This window comes from Dicentrarchus labrax, unplaced genomic scaffold (genome assembly GCF_905237075.1).
Source record: "Dicentrarchus labrax unplaced genomic scaffold, dlabrax2021, whole genome shotgun sequence".
Lineage (NCBI taxonomy): Eukaryota > Metazoa > Chordata > Actinopteri > Moronidae > Dicentrarchus > Dicentrarchus labrax.
The window spans coordinates 9,437,296-9,450,861 of record NW_026136721.1 but is presented as its reverse complement, the minus strand read 5'-3'; the positions used below and the strand labels follow the sequence as shown (position 1 = coordinate 9,450,861).

Sequence of the window (13,566 nt, the reverse complement as noted above, 5' to 3'; positions counted from 1 at the left end):
GCCTTCTTGTCATTGCATTTGTTTGCATATCAGTATCACTTGTTGTTGGATAAAAATGTTATATTTCACCTTTCAGAATAAAACAATATCCTGCTGATATACATTTTTTCAATGACAGTAGTAGTTACAGCAACCCACACAAATCACAAGATTTTCAGCCAAAAAGAATTAATATTTTGTATAGGCTATGTTACAAATATATCACACACTGTACATAAATGCATATAAATTAGCACTTTGCGCAACATTATGTGTCCTTTTTGTTATATTTGGCCCTTGTTTTCTGTGCCTGTGACTGTGGATGTTTGTGCGATCCTCTCTGCATGTCTCAGATCCCTCCTTGCATGCATCCTGTGCTGTGACTGCCAGGACCCCCGTCCATTCTCCAGACCTGGGTCCTCCCCTCCCATCCTCTCCTTCTGCTGCACGCCCTTCCCTAATCCCCCTTACAGGGGGCGGTGGAGAGGCCTCAAACCACCCTCCCCCTTCCCAGTTGTTCCCTGGCTCCCCTGGGCCACTGGACTGTGGCTGTCCGTGGCCCACTGGGAGTGCAGTCTGTGGGCGATAGAGGAAGCGTAGCTGGGCTCTCGTGCAGCACTTTGACCCCCTCTGAGGGGATGGACATGCGACGGCTCCTCCGAACCCCTAGGAGGCAGCATCGAGTGCTGGGCAGCTTCTGCCCACGTGTAGTGGCTGGTTTGAGAAGACTGAACTTTAATGCATGATGTGAATGTCAGCTTTGGACTGCTATAATTTTATTTTATCTTATTTGATCCCATTTTAACCAGATTCTTGAGATCTTAACATCAAACACTAATGTTTCAATTTTAGATATGAGTATATGTCTGTCATCATCATTTGCTTTATTTGGGATCCCAGATGTTTACTCATCTGTTATTTGAGTCACATGCTGTTTGATTAGACAGCACTCCTCCACCACAGTCAGTTTGAAACGTCATTATCCACCACTTCTTGTCCTCCATGCTGTGTCTGTGTTCTTCTAAAATGAAGGTACAGTATAGAGGGAGTTACAGAGACCTTAGTAACACCCCCCTCCCCCCCATCACACCAGTGTCATAGGGTGATTTCTCTCCCCAGTCGGCAGTTACGATCGGTGGGCCGCAGCATGCTGAAGAGCTCCAGTGTGAGCGGAGAGATCTACACCCAGGAGCGCACAGACGGCAGCCAATCAGACACAGCGCTGGGCACGGTGGGCGGCGGCAGCAAGAAGAGGCGCTCCAGCCTCAGTGCGCGGGTGGTAGCCATCGTTGGCAATCGTCGCAGCCGCAGCACTTCACAGATCAGTGGCCCTGGTGAGTTGCCATGGCAACCCTAAAATGTTCAGCAGAGACTGTATATCCCACTGGTTATGTGTGATGAGAATTGCCTCCCAAAAATATGATGGATACTGAATATTATTTCATCTATTGGATGGTAAATGTCCCTGATACTGTGGTGGTGTCAGGGCTGCAGGGGCTACATTAGTCTCAGTGACAATTAAAAATAATAGGGTCATGTCACACATGCTACATCCATTTACAGCAGGGGTTTCAAACTACTACCTGTGAGCCAGATTCAGCCAAAGACATGTCTAAAAGGCCCCTTCTTCACTTATTAAGAGTTATTAACACCGATATCACAGGTAGATAGAAACAACCCACCTGCTTAGCAATGGAGTAGACCTCATCAACTTCTAGAGTTGCTGTTGGGACAGTTGAGATGTTTTGGGTGTAGCGGAGGAGAGACACAACAATACTGTCATTTGACACTATAGAAAGTAAAGGTGTGTAGGTGTGGAGTGATGGGTGTTGAGCTTCAGCTCTCAGTGTAGTCGAGTCTAGAGTTTTATTTTGTAAAATGCTCTAACCTTCACCAAACCTAATCACAGACACATTTAAATAGTGCTTTGTCACCTACCTAAACCTTACCATTACCTAAGCATTTCATTGAGGAATAGAGCAAAATGTTTTGTCCAGTTACTGTATTATTTTCTTATGGTGGAGTAATGGAATGCTCACTTAAAGGACCCCTCCACCTATTTAAGTTAAGTCATCGTGGCAAACGCTACTCAGCTTGTGAAAACAGCTGTCAACAGCTGCCGTCTGACCTGATGATGTCATAGCGATGTCATTAATGTTATCTCTATTTGGACTTTGGGACTTTTAAAAAAAAAATGTTTTAAAGGTAACCTGTGTTACAAATAGGCTACGTGGAATTTAAGTGGATGTTTACCAGGCAGAGAGGGTATCAAGTTGCATTATGGGAGGTGTGTTTTTAGTGCTTAAGACCCATAACAGGGACTAAAAATCTGGATATTTCAGCCTTTTTGTTTGGCAGTCTGTTTTTTAATACGTCTCTTGTCAGTCCCCCAACTTTATGGAAATGCCACACTTGGAGAATAATACATTTGGGCATTTTCAGTGTGGCAACTAAAGCAGACATTGCACATCCATAGTTACAGGTGTTGGAGCAACAACTCATAACACAGTAACTGGACAATGGGGAGGTTGATTCAGGTTGATTTTTGATAGGCATGTTGCAAACTCTCACTAAAACACAGAGCCTCCACAGAGATTTACATGCCTTTAGTTTTCAGAATAGGGCACAACATGCAATCTGTGTCTCTGTACTTATTTCACAGACTGATGAGACTGTTTCACATAGAGACAAAGATTTGTCCTGAGGAACAGACTGTACAGAAGCGCCACAAATTGTCCTTTTGTTCAATGAAAGACAAACCTCTGCTGCCCCAGTGCTCTTTACAAAGACAAACAAATATGTTTCGGAGAGTTTCAGAACATCGTGGGCAGCTGAGAGCCGCTTGTAGCTCTGCTCCCAGTCACACAACACAGTCTGGTCAAGCATGCACTCTTAATACAGGGGCAGGGTAAGACTCATGATGAAAGCCAAACTCTGTTTTTTGTAGCGGACATAAAAGGCTATTAGAGAACACAGGGCCTAAGGGGGTCTCTCGCCCCCCCCCCCCCTGATGTGGAGAGAAGAGAGAAGGTAGAGTTAGCGCAGAGATCAACCTTAATTTGAAAAATCGTTCCTGTTCATGATGGGTGAGAATAAAGGCAGGTAAGACTTTTAGTTTTTACATTGTAGGATTTTAGCGTGATTACAAGATAATAATTACTTAACATTATATGGTAGGTTATATATTGCTCAGGCTAGGTAAATGCTGTTGACCCCCCACCTGCTAGATGTAAGAATGTATCTAATGCTCAGCAGCAAGGGATGATGATAGGCTCAAAAATGCAGCTACATATTTCTCTTTTAACCGTGCCAATATTATGAGTCAGAAGGTGGACGCACCCCAGTCCAAGATGCCACGCAGTGTTGTCTGATTTGTTTTTCTGCCCAACAATTTCCTGTGTACCACTGATTAGCAGATTCAGAAGGGCATGGGTTGGACTCTGGCCGTGCTTCAGACGGACACATCACAGAGCCCTTAACTGGATCTGATCTGGATCTTGAGATTTTCTACTTTTTCTTTCCACTGGTGAATTGTTTCATATGAAAAAGGCTTTACCCCATTGATAAATGTGCTCCGGAAGTTAGTCCATTTATCTGTAATGTCCTTTTGTTTCCTAACCACAATGTGGGTTAAAGGGAGTCTTTCTCTTAATCCTGATACATTGTGATTTCTCTTGATCTAAAAGAAACATTTTGTGAAAATGTTCAGTTCAGATAAAGTTCAGTAGATAAGTTTTGTTTCAGTGTAGAACTGCTCAGCCTGTGGAAAAAGTGGTATAATATCTTTTGTGGCTCTAGAGGAGCTTTACAAGGTCTGAAAAAATAACTCTGATGATGTGATTGGGGTTATTTTTTCAGTTTGGAATTGGAGACTATAAATCCATAACCAAAAGCCTGGGAGACAAAAGATATAACAAAAGATGCTTTTTAGTTGCACCATGGGAAATGTAGATCAACAGTGTCAATTTTTGAATATTTGGGGGTACACACACCCTCCCAATTTTCAAATATTCTCAGAATACTTAAAATTCTTTAAATTAAAATACTTATATTATAAATACTGCTTTGCCAGCTTGACCTATACTAGTGACTAGAAGTCAGAGTATCTTGTTCCCTAACCACAACAAGAGTTAAAGGAAACCGTTCTCTTAATCCTTTGTGATTTTCTATTCTACATTAAGTAAAACACTTCGGCATCGGTTTGAAGGAAAAGTTCAACATTTTTGGAAATATGCTAATTTCCTTTCTTGCAGAGATTAGATTGGCACCACTCTCATGTCAGTACGGTGAATATGAAGCTGGTGCCAGCAGCCGGTTAATTTAGCTTTGCACAAAGACTGGAAACAGGTGGAAACAGCTTGCCTGACTTCTAGGGCTGTAAAGGTTTGTGTGTTTGTGCCAAACTTTTAATACACCATTAGTAACATGTGCTGAGGTTAGCACGACAAGCTGATTGCTGTGCGAGTCAGTCACACTTTGACAAGCACAAAATGCTCAGCCCAGAGCTGGAAGACCTACTGGCCTCCTTTAAATCAATTTGGCTACAACAGCAAAGGAGAAAGAGTTGTGGATGTTGTGTCTCATTTTCTCATAATATTGAATTTTCAGTTCCATAGCATAAGAGCATACAGACTTGGGGGTGGTATTCTTCTTCTTATCCAGCTTTACTTTATGTTTGCCTTTCTGCTTATAATGCTTATTGAGGTAAGATTGAAGAGCATCTCTGATTGCAATATTATGATTTTTCCTGTCTCTCCTCTTCCTTCATGCAGAGGGGAAGAGTAAGAAGGAGAAGGGGGCACCCATCCAACGGAGCACAGAGACCGGCATGGCAGTAGAGCTGACCAGGAACATGAGTCGACAGCCCAGCAGAGAGTCCAACAATGGCAGCATGAACAGCTACAACTCTGAGGGAAAGTCAGTAAACCACACACTTTCAGTTCTCATCACTTTCTACCAACCATCTGCACACTCTCTACATCTTCCTCCTTTATAATTTTCTTCCTCTCTTCAAGGGGAATGGCAAATGATGGTCCACTGATTTCTGTCTATGTCCATCTCACATTTCCACCAGACTGCAGAGTTTATATATTATTATTATTATTATATTTTATTTTTCTTTGCTTTTCAATTGGCAGATGGCTGTTAAAGCTACTGTGTCTTATAATTAACTTCTGTCCCCCCAAACTAAACCTCAATTATTAAAATGACGTGGGTGTGACAGTAAAGTTTGTATGCCAACATGTCCTGAGTGATTATATCCAGGCTGACATTTCCATACGTGCAGGTATGTGTCAGGTGACTGACAGTAAACAGAGTGTAATACAATGAGCACACTGTAATAAACTCAGCTCAGCGAGGTGATGATAAAACACAAACTCTGACTGAATCAAATTAAGGCCTTTGTTTTCTGTGATGGATTATTTCGCTTGGGCAATTCTGGCTATGTTTTTCGTGCTGTAAATAATGACTGGCAGCAAATGGACTCTCCTGAAGGCGGCAAAATAACCTCTTAAGTCTTAAAGTATGCTGACTGTGTAGAGACAGCGAGAGTAATGTAGGAGAGAGACAACAACTGCTTTTATCCTTCAAAGAATCTCCTCTGTCTTTAAGTTGATTTTGGTGGGTGATATTTGTCAAGTTTGTCATAATTAACTCATGCTTGTGTGTTTTTCTTTGTTAGTCTGAAGTTCTCTGGAGTGAATCTGGGTGCCAGCAGTCAGTTCAGTGACTTCCTGGATGGCCTGGGACCAGCTCAGTTAGTGGGAAGGCAAACTCTGGCTACCCCTGCCATAGGTAAGATACTGACTATCATAATATAGTATAACATAAAATATTATAACCATGGTATAAGCAGGATAATGCCCTTTGAGGTGTCCATATCAGGAATTAATTAAAGGAATTAGTTGTTTTCACATAATTAACCCTTTGTAGCTGATGAATTGCTGAGCAAAACATGTTGCTCTCATTAGTGCTGATAAAAGGTCTCATGTCATATATTTTATGAGTGTACAGTCATTGCTACAAACCCTTTATTTTTTCTGACTGCATGTTCATCTTGCTCTAGCTCTGCAGGACTCTCCGTCATTGATGCCTTACTGGTGTGTCATCTTTTCACTTTTCTGCGTTTCCCAGGTGACATCCAGATTGGTATGATGGAGAAAAAGGGTCAGCTGGAGGTGGAGGTCATCAGAGCTCGGGGACTCGTACAAAAGCCAGGATCCAAATCCCTCCCTGGTGAGAACCTGACTGACCTTGAGATACCAAAGAGCGACTACATCCCCCCTCCCTCCCGCTCAAAACATCACTCGTACACTCCTCACATTATGATATGAAATACACGCTGCATGCAGGGAAATCCAGTAGATACACCCAGCTGAAGCTTCCTATAAAGATAGAACCAGCTGTGAGATCTGATCTAGGTTATATTGACGAGTCGCTGCGTTCCTCAATAATGTTTTTTTTTGTTGCCTTCAGCTCCATATGTCAAGGTCTATCTGCTGAATAATGGAGCGTACGTAGCCAAAAAGAAAACCAAGATTGCACGGAAAACACTTGACCCACTGTACCAGCAAGCACTGCTATTCGAGGAAAGCCCACAGGGTAAAGTCTTACAGGTGAGCTGAAGATATATTTCTCTTCATCACAAAGTTAAATGCTTTTTTCCAAATCTATTCTGATAAAAAAAATAATGTTTTAGCACGAGGAACTAGACTGCTGTGTAATTTGACAGAAAACGATTTCCCTTCAGGTGATTGTATGGGGGGACTACGGCCGCATGGACCATAAAAGCTTCATGGGGGTTGCACAAATCCTATTGGAGGAACTGGACTTATCAAGCACAGTCATTGGCTGGTACAAGCTGTTCCCACCGTCCTCCTTGGTGGATCCGACGCTTGCCTCCCTGACTCGGCGGGCTTCCCAGTCGTCACTTGACAGTTCCTCCGGGCCTCCCGGGGTCCGATCCTAGTGGACCAACCGCTCTACGCCGCTCGACGAGAAACAGACTCATGAAACATACTGTAGAGAGAAACAAACAAACTAAAAAAAGATGGCGGAAACGTAGAACAACAACAATCAGAAACAGTCACAACGAGAAAGCTTTGTTGAGATCTGACAATCACTTCTGTCGCGGTTAATTTTGTCTGTTGTAGGGAGCGCCACATTTCAGTGTTTCATATCCATTCAAAGAAAAATCTCATCGTTTTTCTCTGTGTATGCTGAAGAAGCAGGGCTGCCGACAGACAACAAGCAGTAGCTCTCGAGACGGGAGGCGATAAGGTGTCAGAGAATCATATGAAGCAGGGTGGTTTTTAACTGAATCAATAATAGCAAAGAAATGTACGTAAGCATCGGAATGTATGGACTCGAGACAGAGGTAATCACCCTCCATACCTGCAGGTGGCGCAGTCCTCTCTGCAGTGGCCTCCTCCAGAACCCCAACAGACTGCCGGCACTCCTGCCCAGCCCCCTCCCACCCCCCCCAGGCAGGGTGCCCCCGTGTGGGTATTCAGTCTGGAAGCACAGGGCCTTCTTCTGGTGCCTAGACCTTGGAGCCGCATCACTGGTCCCTCTCTCTGTCGAAAAAAATCCTCTTTTCAATATGTTTACCATGGCTGCTCTGAAGCCACACTGTTTTAGCGTGTTTGCTTTGTCGTTCATTTCTTTCCCTTTGTTACTACTGGCACAAAATGTTTTTACAGTGCGTAAAATGCTCATGATAATGTTGTCAGTCTGGTGTGTGCATGGAGAGAAAAAAAACTAAACACAAGAGATAAAAAAAGGATATAAAAACTATTAAATGTCTGCAAGTGTTATGCAGGGTGGGGGGGCGGGGGGCTGGTGATGATGCCACAGCTTCGATTTTTACACTTGACAGTGAGATTAGCGTGCAGCGTTGTTTTCCTTGTTCCACCACTGGCAAATGTCCAGGCCAGTTGTCTTTGTATAGATGTATATTAGGCCTCCCAGGAGGTTGACCAATAAATGAAATTTATGTCACTTTGAAATATCACAAGGGTACAACATCACTGTAAAAAAGTTAAAAAAAAAGTAAAGAGCAAGAGCAAGATAGGACCTAGGTCTAATTTTTCACATTTTTCGGGAGTGCATTCCCTCGCCCCAGCACGTTTCAGGTTTCTATCCAACCCTTAGTTTACATTCTTTTGAAATTTAAACACAAGCACAAGAGCTTGATTTTTTTACAACAAAAAGTTTAACTTTTTGAAGAAAACATGTAGTTAAAAAAAGGAGAAAAAAAGAAACAATCCCGTCACTGGTTCGGTTCATTTCTTTGTCTAGGTATTAGGAAACAGACAAACAAACAGAAAAGAAGAATCGCTCACAGTTTCCCTTGTGCATCTCTGTGAATGTGAAAGTAACCAATCAGACTGATCTGTCGGGACACCAACACCAATGCTCATCCTCTGTTCGGCCCGCAGACTCCTCCCACCAGGAAGAAGGCGGGGCCAGCATGACTTTGGAACCTGTTCCAAGCTGCATGCACATTTTTTTGTAAAACGAAACAGATACAGAAAAAAAGATACTGAACTAGATACGTGTGTTAGTTCCACATACTGTAGGGCCGCTTGTATGTTGCATGCAGTTGTACAGTTTGCTCGTACTTGAATATTAAAGAGATCAAACCAAGAAACCGAAGCCATTCCCATTACGCAAAGACATTTGAACTCAACTGCAGTCTATTCCACGTCCCTCAGTCCGGTGCTGAATGTCTCTCAAACTAAATCCCAAGATTACGTTGATGTCTTTCCTCGACCCTCTGGAAGATGTACTGTACTGTACAGTAGTACTGAGCAGACCTCACAGCCCTCTTACTGTTAATCCACATCATAGTATACCTCCAAGGGGCTGAGATGATGTATGAATAAATATGTACAAATCAGATTCACTTATATGGAAATATGAATTATGTTTCAACATAATGATTTCAGATAACACATGAACTGTTAAGTTATATAAAGAATAAATGCAGATGCACAGAGAGTCATACACTGTAAATACTCAACAGCCATTCACTGGGTTTTCATTGGGTTCGGTGATATTTGCAAAGGGGCCAAGTCTGATAAAGAGGAGCGATTAATATGTCATTAGGGACCATGCAGTGGGACAACACAAGGCGACGGACTTGGGCCACAAACATGGCCGCGAAAACTACAGGTGTATTCTAAAACTTGGCATCTGAACACTTCAAACCCAATGTCTGAACCATGATCAGTCCCACTCTCAGAAGAGTTGACTTTTATTTTCATCGTCCGGTGAAGCTGGTTTTCCTTTTTGTTTTTTTCTTTGTCAGTATTAACAGGAAAAAAAATTGCTGATTGTTTACAACTTCTGTGTTCCACTGAAACAAAAAGAAAATTAGAAAAAAGTAAAGCATTCACTGCAACATTTCTTGTTTGTATAACAGATGTGGCTCAAATGATGTGTATGTTTTATATTTAAAAAAAAGTTCATTTTTATTATTTACAAATAAAAAGAATGTGTGGAAGAAAACTGCTTTCTTTTCAATGTCTCCCCAAATCTCTAAAATAATCATATTTTTTATGCTTTTATTTTTGTATGACTCTCTCAGCCCATGGTTACCTTTGACACAATGCCAAAAGGTCAGAGTGAAAAACTTATTTCAGAATGGGATCCCTGCTCATGTTTGGGAAAGTTAATATTTTCTTTAGTCCTGTAAATGTCCTCAGTCACATTAAATTGAGGAGATAAAGAACAGTTTGACTTGTGTCACTGGATGACTGAACATTTTAAATGCAATGTGATGTAGGTCAGATACATGAATAAGATGAATATATCTACATGTTTCTCCTTTCACATAGTGACAAATTACTGCTCGTCAGCAGACATCAAAATAAGTGGCCAGTTCTGAAAACTACAAATAAGCCTGCCAAAATAATATCAAATAACCAGAAAATGACTCATTCCTTTGAGGTCTTACATTAAAAATAAATTGACATTTTGGGAAATACTTCTGCGCTGTCTTACCAAGAGTTAGATGAGGAGATACTGCTCTCATGTCTGTACAGTAAATATGAGACTACAGCCAGGAGACTGGCTTTGCTTCCCATAAAGACTGAGAAAAACAGCTTGCTTGGTTTTGTCCAAAGATAAAAGAATCTGCTTACCAGCACCTGTATAGCTCATTCATTAACACATTATATTTTATTTGTTTAATCCATACAAAAAACAAAAGTTTACCCCTGCTTTCAGTTTTATGCTAAGCTACGCTAATCGTCTGCTGGCTCAATCTAACTTGGGCAAGAAAGGATGGTGGGGGTATCTTCAGGGGCAGGTCTAGAGAAATATTCATGCTGTGGCAAGAGGGTGACATGGAGAAATATCACATACATCAATATGCCTTGAAAAGCCCACAAATGATGATATTGAAATGACTTATTCCAAAATGTGACCATAACAGATCATTAAGTTCATTTTCAGTTTCTAACAGGTTATTTTCAAAATGATTCTAAATGAATGTGTTAAATTCAACAGCATTTGACAACAAACTAGGTGGCATCTTAGCCAGGCATTTTTAATACCACCTCTCTAGATCCGCCTCTGTTTCTGAGGCATGAGATTGGGGAGAATATGTGGTGTTTTTAACAGCTCCCAAACAATCTTGTGCTTTTACACACATTGTTTGGTAAAAATAATGGACAAGAACTAAGTTTGCATTGCAGTCACTGCTCTGTACTTTTTGAAAATGTAGTTTATATACAACAATACATCTCAGAAGGAAATATTGTGCTTTTTATTCAATTTATATAGCAGTTGTGGTTACCAATTATATTGCAATTATAAATATAACATTAAAATACAGCTTACATATTAAAACATGAGAAAAGAGATACTCGGAAAGGAACTAGTCTTCATTGTGGAGATTTAAAGCTGCACTAATCAATGTTTTTGACTGAATGACTGTGTTGAATGTAAAAGGTATTGCTCATAGTGACAAACCCCCAGAGAATCACACAGCTCTGCAGCTCCCCTCAGCTTGGTTTTACCCCCTGTAACTTTGCTGTTTTGCTCTCATCGACCTTGTGTCCAGCAGCACAAACAACTGTTTTCACAAAAAAGCTCCGTTAAACCCACTGAGTGCTACCAACCCAGCACCAAACAGCAGACAGACAAAGTTAGTGACTAGCTGGTGAGCACACAGTAGTGCAGCATTTAGCAGCTAAGCAGCCAGATATTTCCCTCCGTAGTTGGTGGAGGGAGAACAGAAAACATTTAGGCTATTTATGCAACTGTATTTATATATGTATTTATAACTTCTAGAAGATCAGGTAGGGGTAAGCCATTAGAGTGATTTTCTCCGAGTCCATATAAGCCTGATATGCATCAGCATGTACAGCAAGCTACATGTACCTGCCTTCAGATATCAGTTTATAGAAATGTAAACAGAGTGAATTTATCACATAAAGTCATAGTGACTGGATCATTTGTCAATGAGAAACAGCAATTTAATTAAATCATCATGAGTCAGCATTAGTTAAGTTAAACATCAATTAAAGGTCCAGTGTGTGACATTCAGGCTCTGTTGGCAGAAACTAAATATAATATTCATAGTTATGTTTTTATTAGTGTATAATCACCTGAATATAGGAATTGTTGTGTTCTTGTTACCTTAGAATGAGCTATTTTATTTACAGACGCCACTGGTTACTTTGAGTTCACCATATTTCTACAGTAGCCCAGAAGGGACAAACCAAACACTGGCTGTAGATAGGGCCTTTCATGTTTTTCGTGAGTTTTTTTTTCGCAGCCACTCTACTTTCTCCTACACAGTTCACAGCCCGTTCTCATTCCTAGGTTGTCAAATACAGATGTGAGTGGTGTCCAGTTAGATGCAATTTGAAACATCACCAATAGATGCCAATAAATCCTGGTCCTTTAAGTAAATGATTTGTATCCTTGTTATAAAGTGTTACTAAGATGTCTTTACTTGTGAAAGAGTAGTTGTTCCTTTATTGTTTATTTTCCTAACTAACATGTCTGTAAAGTTTACTTGATTTATTAATTTTAAGATCTTCTGTCACCAATGTTTTTTTTATTAGCTGGCCATTAGAAGAAGTCACTTGCTGGCAGTATTAGTGTTATTTATCTGTTATATTGATTGCCCATCTCTTCCTTCTCATTTAAAGTGATGAATCCTGTTTGTTGTTGCGTTGGATAATTGTCAGTCTGGGCTCCTACACTCTAAATCCCTTAATCATTTTTATCAATTACAGGCCAGGCTCCTCCATTCACAGTGCTGCCTTTACTATCATTTTTATCCTTTCACAAGCTGGAGGTTGCTCTGTCTCCATGTAGCTTCAGCAAAGTAAGGAAAGAAGAATCTCATATAGTAGAGGTAAGCAAGTTTTATTATCTAGTATTTGTTGATAAAAGTGCATGACAGCCGTGTACTGCTACAATATAACACTATAACTCTCTGCCCTGGGTGCTGCTACAGCGCGCCTCACTGAAGAGGAAGCTGAGCCAATATGGCCTCATGTGTGACCTCTCATGTGATACAGTGCAGCGGAGGGCTTGGGAGATTTATGTTCCACATCCTCTTGTTAAATAAGCAGAGGGCCCCCCGAAACAACATCTGCAGGCAATCTTGACTAACCCTCCCACCAGCCTTGCCGTGCCAGCCGGGCCCCCGGTTCCCCTCGTCACAGCATCAGGGGTCACGACCTCCGACTACAAAGCGTGGATACGGACCATGGTGGAAAGGAGAACCGCAGATCGTTGGAGTCGGAGGTCAAGTTAAAATTTCCATGCTGCTCCCAGGAAATGGATTAATCTATCTGATCAGGTCAAAGTTCACAACATCGGTGGAAACAGTGAAATACAAACATTATGAAGTTCATTTTTAATATTAAACATTAGCATGACCCCCCCCAAAGAAACGAAGTAAAACAGTAAACAGAAACCGAGACTTTGGGTAAGGGGACGTATAAGCTGAATTCTGTCTCCTGACATGAAATAGACTGTTTACTTTGAGAGGTGTTCATTGTGAGGCTGCATTTCTTCATTCTAATGTCTTGACTTGTTGAAGACACATGACAGGGTGCGTGAACTTGACGCAGGAAACCACATCATCACATGACAAGAATAGTCTATACCGCTTGTAAGCTTACCACTGCTTTTCCTCAAGAGGAACATGTTGAGTTTAACTACAGTTACAGTATATTTTAGCTGTTTAAAAAAAAAAAAAGTTTCCTCTTTGTTTTATATGAACATAGAACAGATGAGGTCTGGGGCATTCCTAAAGCATAATAGACCTTTTTCACAGCAGCCATGAAATTGCTTGACATGAAATAGTAGGGTAAGCACAGGTGATACAAATGATACTGGAGAAAGTTCTGTTCCAGGCTCAGCCTGACATATCTGGTATCTATGGAAACGCTGGGATCTCCACCAAAATTTAAAATCAAGTTCTCTGGGTTTGGATGAGGTTCGAGTTTGGAATGTCTGAACCCACCAAGCTTCATCAAACTGTGTAAGCTATAGCCTAGTGCCCAAAAGATATTGCTGTGACTTGTGGGTAAACTGCAAGAAGAACTGAGAGAGGAT

At 41.2% G+C, this 13,566-nt stretch overlaps 1 protein-coding gene across 19 annotated transcripts in view; it reads left to right on the top strand.

Annotated features, from left to right (window-relative positions):
* The window catches only part of rims1b (regulating synaptic membrane exocytosis 1b), a 74,687-nt gene extending 65,195 nt beyond the window's left edge, over positions 1–9,492 (top strand). For 17 of the 19 annotated variants that reach the window (XM_051384787.1, XM_051384788.1, XM_051384804.1 and 14 more), the window contains 6 exons: positions 1,099–1,313; positions 4,752–4,896; positions 5,663–5,775; positions 6,115–6,216; positions 6,457–6,596; positions 6,731–9,492. In XM_051384787.1, coding sequence (XP_051240747.1) covers positions 1,099–1,313; positions 4,752–4,896; positions 5,663–5,775; positions 6,115–6,216; positions 6,457–6,596; positions 6,731–6,949 — 934 coding nt within the window. In that variant the 3' untranslated portion in view covers positions 6,950–9,492. The other 2 variants (XM_051384806.1, XM_051384805.1) reach the window with 1 other exon arrangement.
* The last annotated feature ends 4,074 nt before the right edge of the window (positions 9,493–13,566 follow it).